Here is a 12,898-nt window from a genome sequence, read left to right on the forward strand (position 1 = left end):
ACCAAAACTAGTGGGGAATTAGAAGATTGGGAAAGCTTTAAAACGAAAAAAAAACGACTAAGAACGTGGTAAAGAAAAGAAAGATAGATTATGAAACTAAACTGGTGCAAAATATTAAAAACTGATAGTAAAAGTTTTTACAAATATATAAAAAGGAAAAGAGTGGCTAAAGTAAATGTTGGACCTTTAGAAGACAAGAAGGGGGATTTAATAATGGGAAACAAAGAAGAGGCTAAGGCCTTAAACAAGTTCTTTGTGTTGGTCATCACAGTAGAGGACACAAACAGCTTACCGAACATTAACGGTCGTGGGACTATAGGGAGTGAGGCCCTTAAAATGGTTATTATTACTAAAGAGGTAGTGCTTGGTAAACTAATGGGACTAAAGGTAGACAAGTTCCTGAGTCCGGATGGAATGCATCCCAGGGTACTGAAAGAAATGGCAGATGTAATAGCAGATGTGTTAGTAGTAATTTATCAAAATTCACTGGACTCTGGAGAAGTGCCGGCTGATTGGGAAACAGCTACCATCTGTTTTCCAATCAGCCGGCACTTCCCCAGAGTCCAGATACGCCACTGTTTAAAAAAGGGAGTAGACAAAAGGCGGGTAACTACAGGCTGTTTAGCTTAACGTCCATAGTTGGGAAAATGCTGGAATCCATCATTAAAGAAGAAATAGCAGGACACCTGGAAAACAGTGGTTCGATCAAGCAGATGCAGCATGGATTCATGAAGGGAAAGTCGTGTTTGATGAATTTATTGGATGTTTATGAAGATATAACGAGTGCGGTTGACAGAGGGGAACTGGTGAATGTGGTGTTTTTAGATTTCCAGAAGGCGTTTCATAAGGTGCCTCACAAAAGGTTGCTGCAGAAGATTAAGGTACACGGAGTTGGGGGTAAAGTGTTAGTTTGGATTGAGGATTGGTTATCTAACGGGAAGCAGAGAGTTGGAATAAATGGGTGCTTTTCTGATTGGCAGCTGGTGACTAGTGGCGTGCTGCAGGGATCGGTGCTGGGGCCTCAACTGTTTACCATATACGTAAACGACCTGGAGGGGGGGACCGAGTGTAGGGTTACAAAGTTTGCTGATGACACGAAGATGAGTGGGAAAACGAATTACATGGAGGATGTGGAAAGTCTGCAGAGAGATTTGGATAGGCTGAGTGAGTAGGCGAGGATCTGGCAGATGGAGTATAACATTGGCAAGTGTGAGGTTATCCACTTTGGAAGGAATAATAGTAAAATGAACTATTATTTAAATGGTGAAAAATTACTAATCTAAAAACACCACATCTACCAGTTCCCCTCTGTCAACCGCACTCATTAGATCTTTGTAAAGATCCAGTAAATTCGTCAAACACGACTTTCCCTTCATGAATCCATGCTACTGTGCAGAGGGACCTGGGGGTCCTTGTGCATGAATCGCAAAAACTCAGTGCAGGTGCAGGAAGTGATCAGGAAGGCAAATGGAATGTTGGCCTTTATCGCGAGGGGGATGGAATATAAAAGCAGGGAGGTCTTGCTGCAACTGTACAAGGTACTGGTGAGGCCACAACTGGAGTACTGTGTGCAATTTTGGTTCCCTTATTTGCAAAAGGATATATTGACTTTGGAGGGATTACAGAGAAGGTTCACCAGGTTGATACTGGAGATGAGGGGGTTGGCTTATGAAGAGAGATTGAGTAGATTGGGCCTGTACTCGTTGGAGTTTAGAAGGCTGAGGGGTGATCTTATAGAGACATATAAGATAATGAAGGGGCTAGATAGGGTAGAGGCAGAGAGATTCTTTCCACTTAGAAAGGAAACAAGAACTAGAGGATACAGCCTCAAAATAAGGGTGGGTCAGTTTAGAACAGAGTTGAGGAGGAAATTCTCTGTGAATGTCTGGAATTCTCTGCCCATTGAAGTGGTGGAGACTACCTTGTTGAATATGTTTAAGTCACAGGTAGATAGATTTCTGATCGATAAGGGAATTAAGAGTTATGGGGAGCAGGCGGGTAAGTGGGACTGAACCACTTTCAGATCAGCCATGATCTTATTGAATGGCGGGGCAGGCTCGAAGGGCTAGATGGCCTACTCCTGCTCCTATTTCTTATGTTCTTAAGGCTCACCGGCCTGTAATTATCTGGATTATTCTTGCTACTCTTTAAACAAAGGAACAACATTGGCTATTCTCCAATCCTCTGGGACCTCCCTGTAGCCAGTGAGGATACAAAGATTTCTCTCAAGGCCCCAGCAACTCCCTCCCTTGCCTCTGGATTCCCTTGTATTCTGGGGTATATCCCATCAGGCCCTGGCGACTTGTTTACCTTAATGTTTCTCAAGGACCCCAATACCACCTCATTTTGATACTTTGACAAAATACTTTTGACAAACTTACGAAGAATAGGTTGGCTGAGTTGGAATACAAATATTTTCTTAAAATGAGAATACAAGCAGGATCTTGTTTCTCTTTTTGCTTATCTTCTGTACTTTTATGAAATGTATTAGTGGTGCTGAGGCAGGAATAGAAAGCTTCTCTATAATCAGTTCTAAATTGAGGTTTTTCCTCTGCTTATGTTCATTTTGCATTACTACTGTCGTGTTAAAAAATGCATTCCAGTCTATGATAAATCCTGCCTATTGGGGAAACATCTTCTTGGCGTTGCTTTTTTTTAATAAATACTTTGCTTTCTAGTCAGGTTATCCACTAAACTTCCTTACTTTAGTCACTTTTCCTTTGGCTCAGTTGTACTCATTGATGAACTTTGGTCAATAAACTTGTTATTGATTGACAAGTCAATGTAAAGTGGCTATAAAATAGACAAGTCAAGTCATTTCCACCTTTTTTTCAACAGAATCAACTTCACACATTCAATGATGTTTGTAATAATGAATCTTTGGTGTCAGACACTGAAACGTAAGTAATGATATTTTAACTTTTATTAGAGATGACTCTTAAGCTCAAATGTGGGGTAAAGGAATTATGATGCTTTTCTAACCAAATGTCCCTGAACCTCTTGAAAGAAAACCAACGATGCAGTACTGGGCAAGTGGGATAATAGGATGAAGAAAGAGAACTTTTTGTGTAAACTTCTTCCCTTTTTTTCTGTCACGTAGGTCAATTGCAAAAGAACTAGCAGACTGGCTAATTCATAATAGTGTTGTTGAACATATCTTTGGACCAAATTTGCACATTGAGGTTTGTGTGGAACAGTCTTTCTTCCACTGTCTCTCTTTTTTCTCTCTTCTCCCACCACCAACCCCCCGCCCACCCACTGAAAAGCTTGCAAAATTTGTTTTTGCCTTTCTCAAATTTTGCATTATTGATTTGCAGATCATCAAACAATGCCAAGTCATCCTGAACTTTCTGGCTGCAGAAGGAAGACTTAGCACACAGCATATAGACTGTATTTGGGCGGCAGCACAGGTACTAATAAACTAAATTCGTTGCTTTGCTGACAATTGTTGCTTAAACCATAGGGGGTAATGTATAATATAAATGTCACAGTGTAATTTTTTTTAAGATAAAACAAAAATGACCCTTTGTCATTTCTTTGGAGAGTATTTCTGAAGAAAGTAATTTGCACAAGTAATGTTTTAATTTTATTATTTATGTCAAATGGAACCACTAGATAAATGCCAAAATTACTAAGAGACAAACAAAATTGTACAGGTAATATTTTAATTTTAGAATATGTTGCCTATTTCCTGTTCCTCCAACTCTTGTACATATCTGCATCTGTCTGGACCCTTCTACAATGTTGCAAACCTGCTAGGATATACCTCAGAAACCAGCAAGGGCCTTGGATCTCCCTTATCCACTTGTTAGCCGTACTACATGATTTTTCTGTACCCATGTTGTTGATGTAACCTAGAACCTTGATAACGATGAGTTCTCATTATAATTGGAAATAGTAAAAGGAATTTAGTTGGCTGTGTTTTGATGACTTGCATAAATTTCACTTCCCCAAAGAGAAGAATCAGCAACCAGTTTAGCAGCTCTGGAAACTTAGACTGTCACTGTTTTGGATTATTTTTGAATTCCTGTTGGTTCCTTTGAACCTAATTTGCTGTGTGTAGTAGAGAGCTTATGTAATCCTTGATGTGTTATTTGAGCACATGCCTGTCAACCATTAGAGGCTGCTACTAACCTCCTTTTATTGAAAAACTCTATGCAATCTTTCACCTTTATGTGATGAAATAATCTTGGAATATTAATGGATTTAACTAGATTTTCCCAGTTGAGTAATCTGACTGTATTGTGTCAAGAATGGTGTACAGTGGGCATCAGTGCAATATTAGCTATCCAGTTGTATGTGAAGATTTTTGGGGTTTTTTAGGTTACCAGTGAAAGGACTTGTTTGACAGTAAACACAAGAGTCTGTATTTTATATTTCCATATCACTATCTCGTAATTTAACACTATACTATTTAGGTTAAAACTGTACTTAGAACTTTCCCATCATTTTTTTCAGTTCTATCTTCTTTTGGATAATATTTTCATGTCACTCTAGGTTCATTTTGGTTTGGTTCTAATTCAATGTTTTCTGATTTTATGGCTGCTTTTAAGCTTTGGATTTAACTTTTATCAATATTTTTCTGTGTTTATTCACTGTAGTTGTTTCTTTCTTTCTAATGTTGCATCAGTTCCAGAGGTGCAATGTTTGTCCCAGATTAGTTAAAATGGCTCAATGCTGCCATCTGATTGAAGGGCTTCCTTTAGTGGTAACTGGAAAATGATATTTTTATTCACTTTTTAAAAAATTGAGTGAAAATGAGGAACTCAAATAATGTTTAATTGTACGTTTATCTCTAACATCTCCATTCACTGATTCTTCATATCTTAGATGTGTGCAACTGTATTTTTTGATATTTTCTCTTTTTTTTCCTCCCCCACAGTTGAAACACTGTAGTCGGTACATCCATGATTTGTTCCCTTCCCTTATTAAGCACCTGGATCCTGTACCACTTCGACACCTTCTTAATCTAGTATCTGCTCTTCATCCAAGTGTGCACACAGAACAGGTAAGGCACCTTCATGGACATGCCCAATGTTTCCATAATAGACATGGATCTTTCTTTCTTTCATATTGCTCACTTTTGCAGTCACTGTCTGGACCACACAGGTGAGCAGAAAGCATTTTACTATATGAGCAAGAGCAGTGAAATTCTCCCGGTAGCTTGAGGAATGTTTATCCTTCAACCAACAGTGCCGGAATATTATTATCTGGTCATCAATCCTGATATGGGATCTTGCTGTGCACAAAATGGTGAGAATGTGGAGCATAAGAAATGTTTGTGGAAAATAAGATAAATGCCCCTAGCCAAGTTATTCCAGTACAGTGGCAACATTGGCATTCCCTCTGAATGTGGAAAATTGCCCAGGTATGTCTTGTACACAAGAAACAGGACAAACCCAAACCAGCCGATTGCTGCCCTATCAGTCAACTCTCAATCACCAATAAAATTATGGAAGGGATCATCCACAGTGCTAATAAGTGGCACTTATTCAACAAAGACCTGCTCATGGATGCTCAGTTTGCGATCCGCTAGGGTCACTCAGCTCCTGACCTCATTACAGCTTTGTTTCAAACATGAACAAAAGAGCTGAGTGCCACAGGTGAGATGAGAGTTACTTCTCTTGAATTCAAGGCAACATTGACTGAGTGTGGCATTAAGGGACCCTAGCAAATTGGAGTCAGTGGGAATCAGAGAAAACTCTCCACTGTTTGGAGTCATACTTGGCACAAAGGAAGATGGTTGTGATCATTTGGATTTCAATCGTCTTAGCTCCAGCACATCGTTGCAGCAGTACTTCAGGATAGTGTCCTAGGCCCAACCATCTTCAGCTGCTTCATCAATGACTTCCATCATAAGGTCAGAAGTGGGGATGTTTGCAGACAATTGAGCAGTGTTCGGTATCATTTGCGATTCCTCAGATACTGAAGCAGTCCATGTCCAGATGCAGTAAAACCTGGACAATATCCAGGTTTAATGCCAAGTAACATTTTGCACCACACTAGTGCTGTGCAATAACCATCTCCTACAAGGGAGGATCTAATCATCACCCCTAACATTCAATGGCATTATCATCACTGAATCCCCTACTATCAACATCCTGGGGGTTAGCAGTGATCAGAAACTGAACTGGACTAGCCATATAAATACTGTAGCTACCAGCACAGGGTAAAGGATAGGAGTAGTGGCAAGTATCTGAGCTCCTGACTCCCCAAAGCCTTTCCACCACCTAGAAGGGTTTGTTTCCTCCGGGTGCTCCAGTTTCCTCCCACAGTCCAAAGATGTGCAGTTTAGGTTGATTGGCCATGTTAAAAAATAACTCCTTAGTGTCCTAAACTGCGTAGGTTAGAGGGATTAGTGGGTAAATATGTAGGGATATGGGGGTAGGGCCTGGGTGGGATTGTGGTTGGTGCAGACTTGATGGGCCAAATGGCCTCTTTCTGCACTGTGTAGGGTTTCTATGGTTTCTTAGGCATGTCAGGAGTTTAATGGAATACGCTCCACTTGCCTGCATGAGTGCAGTTTCGACAGCATCCAGGACAAAGAAGCCTGCTTGATCACTACCTCTTCCACAAACATTCAACCCCACCACTGATGAACAGCAGCAGCTGTGTTTACCATCTACGTGATGCACTGCAGGAATGAACCAAGTTCCGTAGGTAGCACCTTCCAAACCCATGGCCACTACCATCTCGGACAAGAGCAGAGATATCTGGGAACGTCACCAACTGAAGATAATCCTCCATGCCACTCACCATCCTGACTTGGAAATATATCGCTGTTCCTTCACTGTTGTGGATCAAAATCCTGGAAATCCTCCTCAACAGCATTGTGGATGTAAGCAAAGTGGGGGTGAATGGGTGTTTTTCTGGTTGGAGATCGGTGGCTAGTGGTGTGCCTCCGGGGTCTGTGTTGGGACTGCAATTGTTTACGATTTACATAGATGATTTGCAATTGGAGACCAAGTGTAATGTGTCAAAATTTGCAGATGACACTAAGATGAGTGGCAGAGCAAAATGTGCAGAGGACGCTGAAAGTCTGCAAAGGGATATAGATAGTCTAAGTGTGTGGGCGAGGGTCTGGCAGATGGAGCACAGTATTGGTAAATGTGAGGTCATCCATTTTGGTAGGAATAACAGCAAAATGGACTACTATTTAAATGGTAAAAAATTGCAGCATGCTGCTGTGCAGAGGGACCTGGGTGTCCTTGTGCAAGAATCACAAGGAGTTGGTTTGCAGGTGCAGCAGATAATTAAGAAGGCAAATGGAACTTTGTCCTTCATTGCTAGAGGGATGAAGCTTAAAAACAGCGATGTTATGTTGCAGCTGTGTAAGATGCCGGTGAGGCCACACCTGGAGTTGTGTACAGCTTTGGTCTCCTTACTTGAGAAAGGATATACTGGCACTGGAAGGGGTGTAGAGGAGATTCACTAGATTGATTCCAGAGTTGAGAGGGTTGGCTTATGAGGAGAGACTGAGTAGACTGGGGCTATACTCATTGGAATTCAGAAGAATGAGGGGAGATCTTATAGAAATGTATAAGATTATGAAGAGAATACATAAGATAGAAGCAGGGAAGTTGTTTCCACTGACGGAAGTCTGAGTTGAGGGGGAACTTCTTCACACAAAGGGTTGTGAATCTGTGGAATTACTTGCCCAGTGAAGCAATTGAGGCTACCTCATTGAATGTTTTTAAGGCAAGGATAGATACATTTTTGAACAATAAAGGAATTAAGTGTTATGGTGAGCAGGCGGGTAAGTGGAGCTGAGTATACAAAAAGATCAGCCATGATCTTATTGAACGGTGGAGCAGGCTCCAGGGGCCGGATAGCCTAATCTTGCTCTTAGTTCTTATGTTCTGAGGAGCTGTAGCAATTTGTAGAAGCAACTTTCCACCACCAACTTGGTAACTTGGGTTGGGCAATAAATTCTGGTCTAGCCAGCTATGCCCCCATCCCTAAATGATTTTTTCCTGTCAAAGTATCAACAAAAACATTTTTGTGAAATTCCTGGAAACTGCTATTTTGAGATATGCACATCGAGTTACATTTCAAATTATAGGGCATAATGGCTTGCTTACAGGTATATTTTATGGGGAACTGTAAAAAGCCCTTCTATTTACTTTCTAATTAGTCTAACAATAATTAAACAGATCAGAAAATCCTTTTAACTGTGTGCATATAGGGTGGCATGGTGACACAGTGGTTAGCACTGCTGCCTCATTGTGCCAGGGACCTGGGTTTGATTCTGGCTTCGGGTGACTATCTGTGTAGGCTTTGCATGTTCTCCTCATGTCTGTGTACCTTTCCTCTGGATGCTCCAGTATCCTCCCAAAATCAAAAAATGTGCAGATTAGCTGGATTAGCCATTGTAAAATGCACAGGATTATGGGGACAGAGAGGCGGGTCGAGCATTGAATCAAAGAGAGCTTCCTTTGAGTCAATACAGACTCAATGGACTGAGTGGCTTCTTTCTGCACTGTAAGGACTCTATGAATGTCCATTTAAACAATAGTGATGTGTGAGTATTCCAAATTACCATTGAAAACAAGAGTGGTGCCTTATCTGTGACCTCCCAGTGCAGCATGATGTATGTGAAAAGTCATCAACTTGCTTTGCTGCTGCTGCGCTGCCATCAAGAACCCATTCATCATTAAGTTACAAGCACTCTGACCTATGAGCACTGCCACAGCAGGTTGACTGAGTTACTTTGTAAATTCTCAATCACATTACATTGTAGTGCTTACAGTAATTCGTGGTGTATAAGTCAGTTGTATAAAACAATCCCATTTTGTTGGACCCAATAACTGTGATTTTACAAACATGTGATGTATAAGTTAACACTTCTCTTCAGCTATACTGGCATTAGTAGTCAGCCTCTTTACATTTTTGTTTGATCAGGAGTTGATGCACAATTGTGGTTCCTTGGACTGCTTTTTTTGTTTTCTCCATTATCTGCAGTTCAACTGAAGTAAAATGTATTCACTCAGTACCTCATTTTTGGCCTTATTTACAGACTTTGTACTTGGCATCAATGCTTATTAAAGCCCTCTGGAATAATGCACTTGCTGCTAAGGCTCAATTATCCAAGCAGAGCTCCTTTGCTTCTCTCCTTAATACAAACCTCCCAATGGGAAATAAAAAAGGTAAGTGCAATGCTTAGAGAATTGATATATTCTGTTATTTTAGGAAAGTGTTTATATGTATAAAGTGCCAGAATGTCTAAATCTGTATTCGTTATGAACTTCTGCTCAAATTAATAAGGAATTGATAAAAAGATTATACAATGTTTTAAAAACATGAGAAATAGGAGCAGGGGAAAACAATTTGACCCTTTGAACATGCTTATCAATATGATCATGGGTGATATTCTGCCTCAGCTTCACTGTCCCGCTCACTCTCCATATCTCTTGATTCCCTGCTGGATAAAAATTTGTTGATCTCAACAATATGAATATGCTCAACGATAGCTGATTGCAACCCTCTGCAGTAGAATTCCAAAGATTCAAAACTTGTTGAGTGAGGAAATATCTCCTTATTTAGCCCTGAATGATGGATCCCTTAGCCTGAGAGTGTGTCCCAATGTTCTAGATTCCCCATCCAGGGTATCAACCTCTGTGTCCATCCTGTCAAGAAGACCTTTAGGATCTTGTACATTTCAATGAGATCACTGTTCATTCTTCCAATTGCCAGAGAGTCCAGTTCAGTTTGCTTTGTGCCTTATCATAGGAAAACCCTCTCATCTCAGGAGTCAATCGAATGAATCTTCAAATGAACCTGTAAGACTCCTTTTTTAGAGATGGAGACCAGAATTGCGCAGAATATTCCAGTTGTGGTCTCACAAACACTATATAGTTGCAGCAAGACTCCTCATTCTTATTCCAGTCCCCTTGCAATAAAGGTCAACTTGCCATTGGCTTTTCTAACTGCTTGGTATTACTGCATGCTGACTTTGTGTTCCTTGCGTAAGTATGGCAAAGTCTTTATGAACGTTTAGAAGCTTCATTCCTTTTTTAAAAAAAAGTTCTACTTTTCTGATATTACTACAAAGTGAACAGCTTCACAATTCCCAACATTATATTCCATACTGTTGTCTACGCATTTAAACTTATATTCTTTGCAGTCTCTTTGTATCCTCTCCTGCTTACATTTCCACTGGCTTTGCATCATCAGTAATTTTGGATACTTTACTTTGAGCTGCTACATCTTAAGACATCAATACAGATTGGAAATAGCTGAGATCCCAGCATTGATCCCTTTAGCATTCCGCCAGTCAAAACCTGCCAATTTGAAAATGCCATTTATCCCTACTCCCGCTTCATGCCTGTTAACCAATTCCCTTTCCATGCTAATATATTAGCCCCTACTCCAAGAACCCATATTTTGCCAATTAACCTTCTGTGGGGACCTTGTTGAATACCTTCTTGAAATCCAAATATATTTCATCTACAGGCTCCCTTTTGTTTTGAGTGCATCTAACTCTCAACATCAACAGTTAGAAGTTCCATCATATTTTCTATTCTTACCACTGAATGAATAACCCTTCACTTCACCATGTTATACTCTACTTTACCTACCAAAGTAGTTACACTCCCAAAAATTCTAATGCATTTTGAACTCTTTATCCGTGCCTATTTTTCAGAGGTGCCTTCTAAGATTCTAGTGGAAACTGGGAGTATTAAACTAGTTACAATCTCTCAAAATGGCATAACAGATACATTTTCGACAAATGAAAAACTGCCAACGTATTACATACAAACATATGATTTAGGAGTAGGAGCGGGCCACTATGGATTTCGAACCTGCTCAGCCATTCAATAAGATCATGGCAAACCTGAACCTCAACTCCACATTCCTGCCTACCCTATATAACCTTCCAGCCCTCTGCTTATCAAAGATCTATCTACCTCTGCTTTAAACATATTCAAAGGCACTACTTCCATTGCCTTTTGAGGAAAAGAGTTCAAATACTTGTGACCCTCTAAGAGAAAACATTTCTGTTCATTTTGTCATTAATGGATGACCCTTTATTTTTAAAATGTGACCCCTCCCACACAAAAAAAATCACCTTTCCACATTTACTCAGTCAAGACCCCGCAGATTCTTCTATGTTTCAATCCAGTTGCCTCTTACTCTTTTAAAAGACCAGTGGATAGAAAGGAGCTTGTTTAACCTTTTATCATAAGACAACCTGACCAGTCTCATGTATTAGTCTAGTAAACCTCCTCTGAACTGCTTCAAACTCATTTGTATCCTTCCTTAAAGAAGGGGACCTATACTGTACAGAGTACTCCAGCTGTGGTTTCACGAGCACCCTTTATAATTGAAGCATAAGTCTCTTTTGTGTATTCAGTTCCCTCACAATCATTACATCCTATTAACTTTCCTAATTACTTGTTGTACCTGCACATTAACCTTTTGGGTGATTAATGTAAAGGACACCCAGATCCTTCTGCATTTCAGAGCTCTGCAATGTCCCACCAGTTAAATAATATGCTTCTATTTTATTTTCTGGCCAAAGAAGACATCTTACATTTTCCCCACATTATGCTCCATTTACTAAGTCTTTGCCTACTCACTAAAGCTAACTATATATCCCTTTTGTAGTCTCATTATGTCCTCTGCACAACTTACTTCCTACCTATCCTTGTTCATCACAAATGTAACAACCATACCATCAGTCCCTTCGTCCAGGTCATTTACATACATACATATGGACATATATGAATAGAACAAGAATAAGCCACTTGATCCTTTAAGCCTGTACTGTCATTCAATTCGATCATGCTGCTGTGATTGTAATCTCAACCCCAGATTCCTGCCTATCTCCAATAACCTTTTACCCCCTTGTAACTCTGCCTTAAAAAATATTCAAAGATTCTGCTTCCAGCAACCCTCTAAGAGAAATAAATTCTTCTCTTATGTCTTAAATGTGCAACTTTTTAGATTCAAACAGGAACTCCTGGTTCTAGATTATCCCAATATCCATAAATTGTGTAAAATTGAGGCCCCAGCATGGACCTTGGTGCCACACCACTCTTGCCAACTGGGAAATTACTCATTTATGCCTATTCTGTTTCCTGACAGCTGGCCAATGTTCTACCTACTACACCATAAGCTTTTATTTTCTGCAGTAATCTTTGATGAGGCCCCTTATCAATGATTTCTGGAAATCTAAGTACAGTACATCCACTGGTTCTCCTTTATGCACAGCATGTTAGTTTTTCAAAGAACTCCAATAAATTAGTTAAACATTATTTCCCTTTCTCAAAACCATGTTGACTGATTATTTTGAATTTTTCCAAGATGCTGCTATAATGTTGTTAATAATAACTTCTAACATTTTACCTCTGACAGATGTTAAGCTAATTGGTCTCTTTTTCCTGTGTTCTATCTCCCTCCCTTTTTGAATAAAGCAATTACGTTTATCAAAGTGGGCGGCATGCTGGCGCAGTCGTTAATACTACTGCCTCACAGCGCAAGGGACCTGGGTTCAATTCCAGCCTTAGGTCACTTCCTGTACAGAGTCTGCATGTTTTCCCTATGTCTGTGTAGGTTTCCTCCCACAATCCAAAGACATGCAGTTTTGGTTGATTGGCCATACTAAATTGTCACTTAGTATCAGGGGGACTAGCAGGATCAATATGTTGGGCTGTGGGTATAGGGGCTGCATGTGATTGTGGCTGGTGCAGACTCTGGGCCGAATGGGCTCCTTCTACGTTTTAGAGATTCTATGACTCTATTTTCCAATCTAATGGAATCTTCCAAGAATCTATGGATTTCTGGAAAATTAAAACCAGCACATCAGCTATTGCACTAACCACTTCTTTTAAGACCCATAGGATGAAGTCAATCAAGATCTAGGGATTTGCAAACCTGTACTTCCAACATTTTTCTC

General features: G+C 40.1%; 1 protein-coding gene across 4 annotated transcripts in view; it reads left to right on the forward strand.

Moving 5' to 3' along the window:
* usp34 (ubiquitin specific peptidase 34) overlaps positions 1-12,898 on the forward strand; it is a 290,233-nt gene that overhangs the window by 96,065 nt on the left and 181,270 nt on the right. For all 4 annotated transcript variants that reach the window (XM_080200367.1, XM_080200368.1, XM_080200369.1 and 1 more), the window contains exons 8-12: positions 2,839-2,900; positions 3,101-3,182; positions 3,318-3,410; positions 4,883-5,008; positions 9,017-9,146. In XM_080200367.1, the coding sequence (XP_080056493.1) occupies positions 2,839-2,900; positions 3,101-3,182; positions 3,318-3,410; positions 4,883-5,008; positions 9,017-9,146 (493 nt within the window). The remainder of the gene's footprint in view (positions 1-2,838; positions 2,901-3,100; positions 3,183-3,317; positions 3,411-4,882; positions 5,009-9,016; positions 9,147-12,898) is intronic.

Source organism: Carcharhinus amblyrhynchos, chromosome 12 (assembly GCF_965287045.1).
Source record: "Carcharhinus amblyrhynchos chromosome 12, sCarAmb.v2.hapA, whole genome shotgun sequence".
Taxonomy (NCBI): Eukaryota; Metazoa; Chordata; class Chondrichthyes; order Carcharhiniformes; family Carcharhinidae; genus Carcharhinus; species Carcharhinus amblyrhynchos.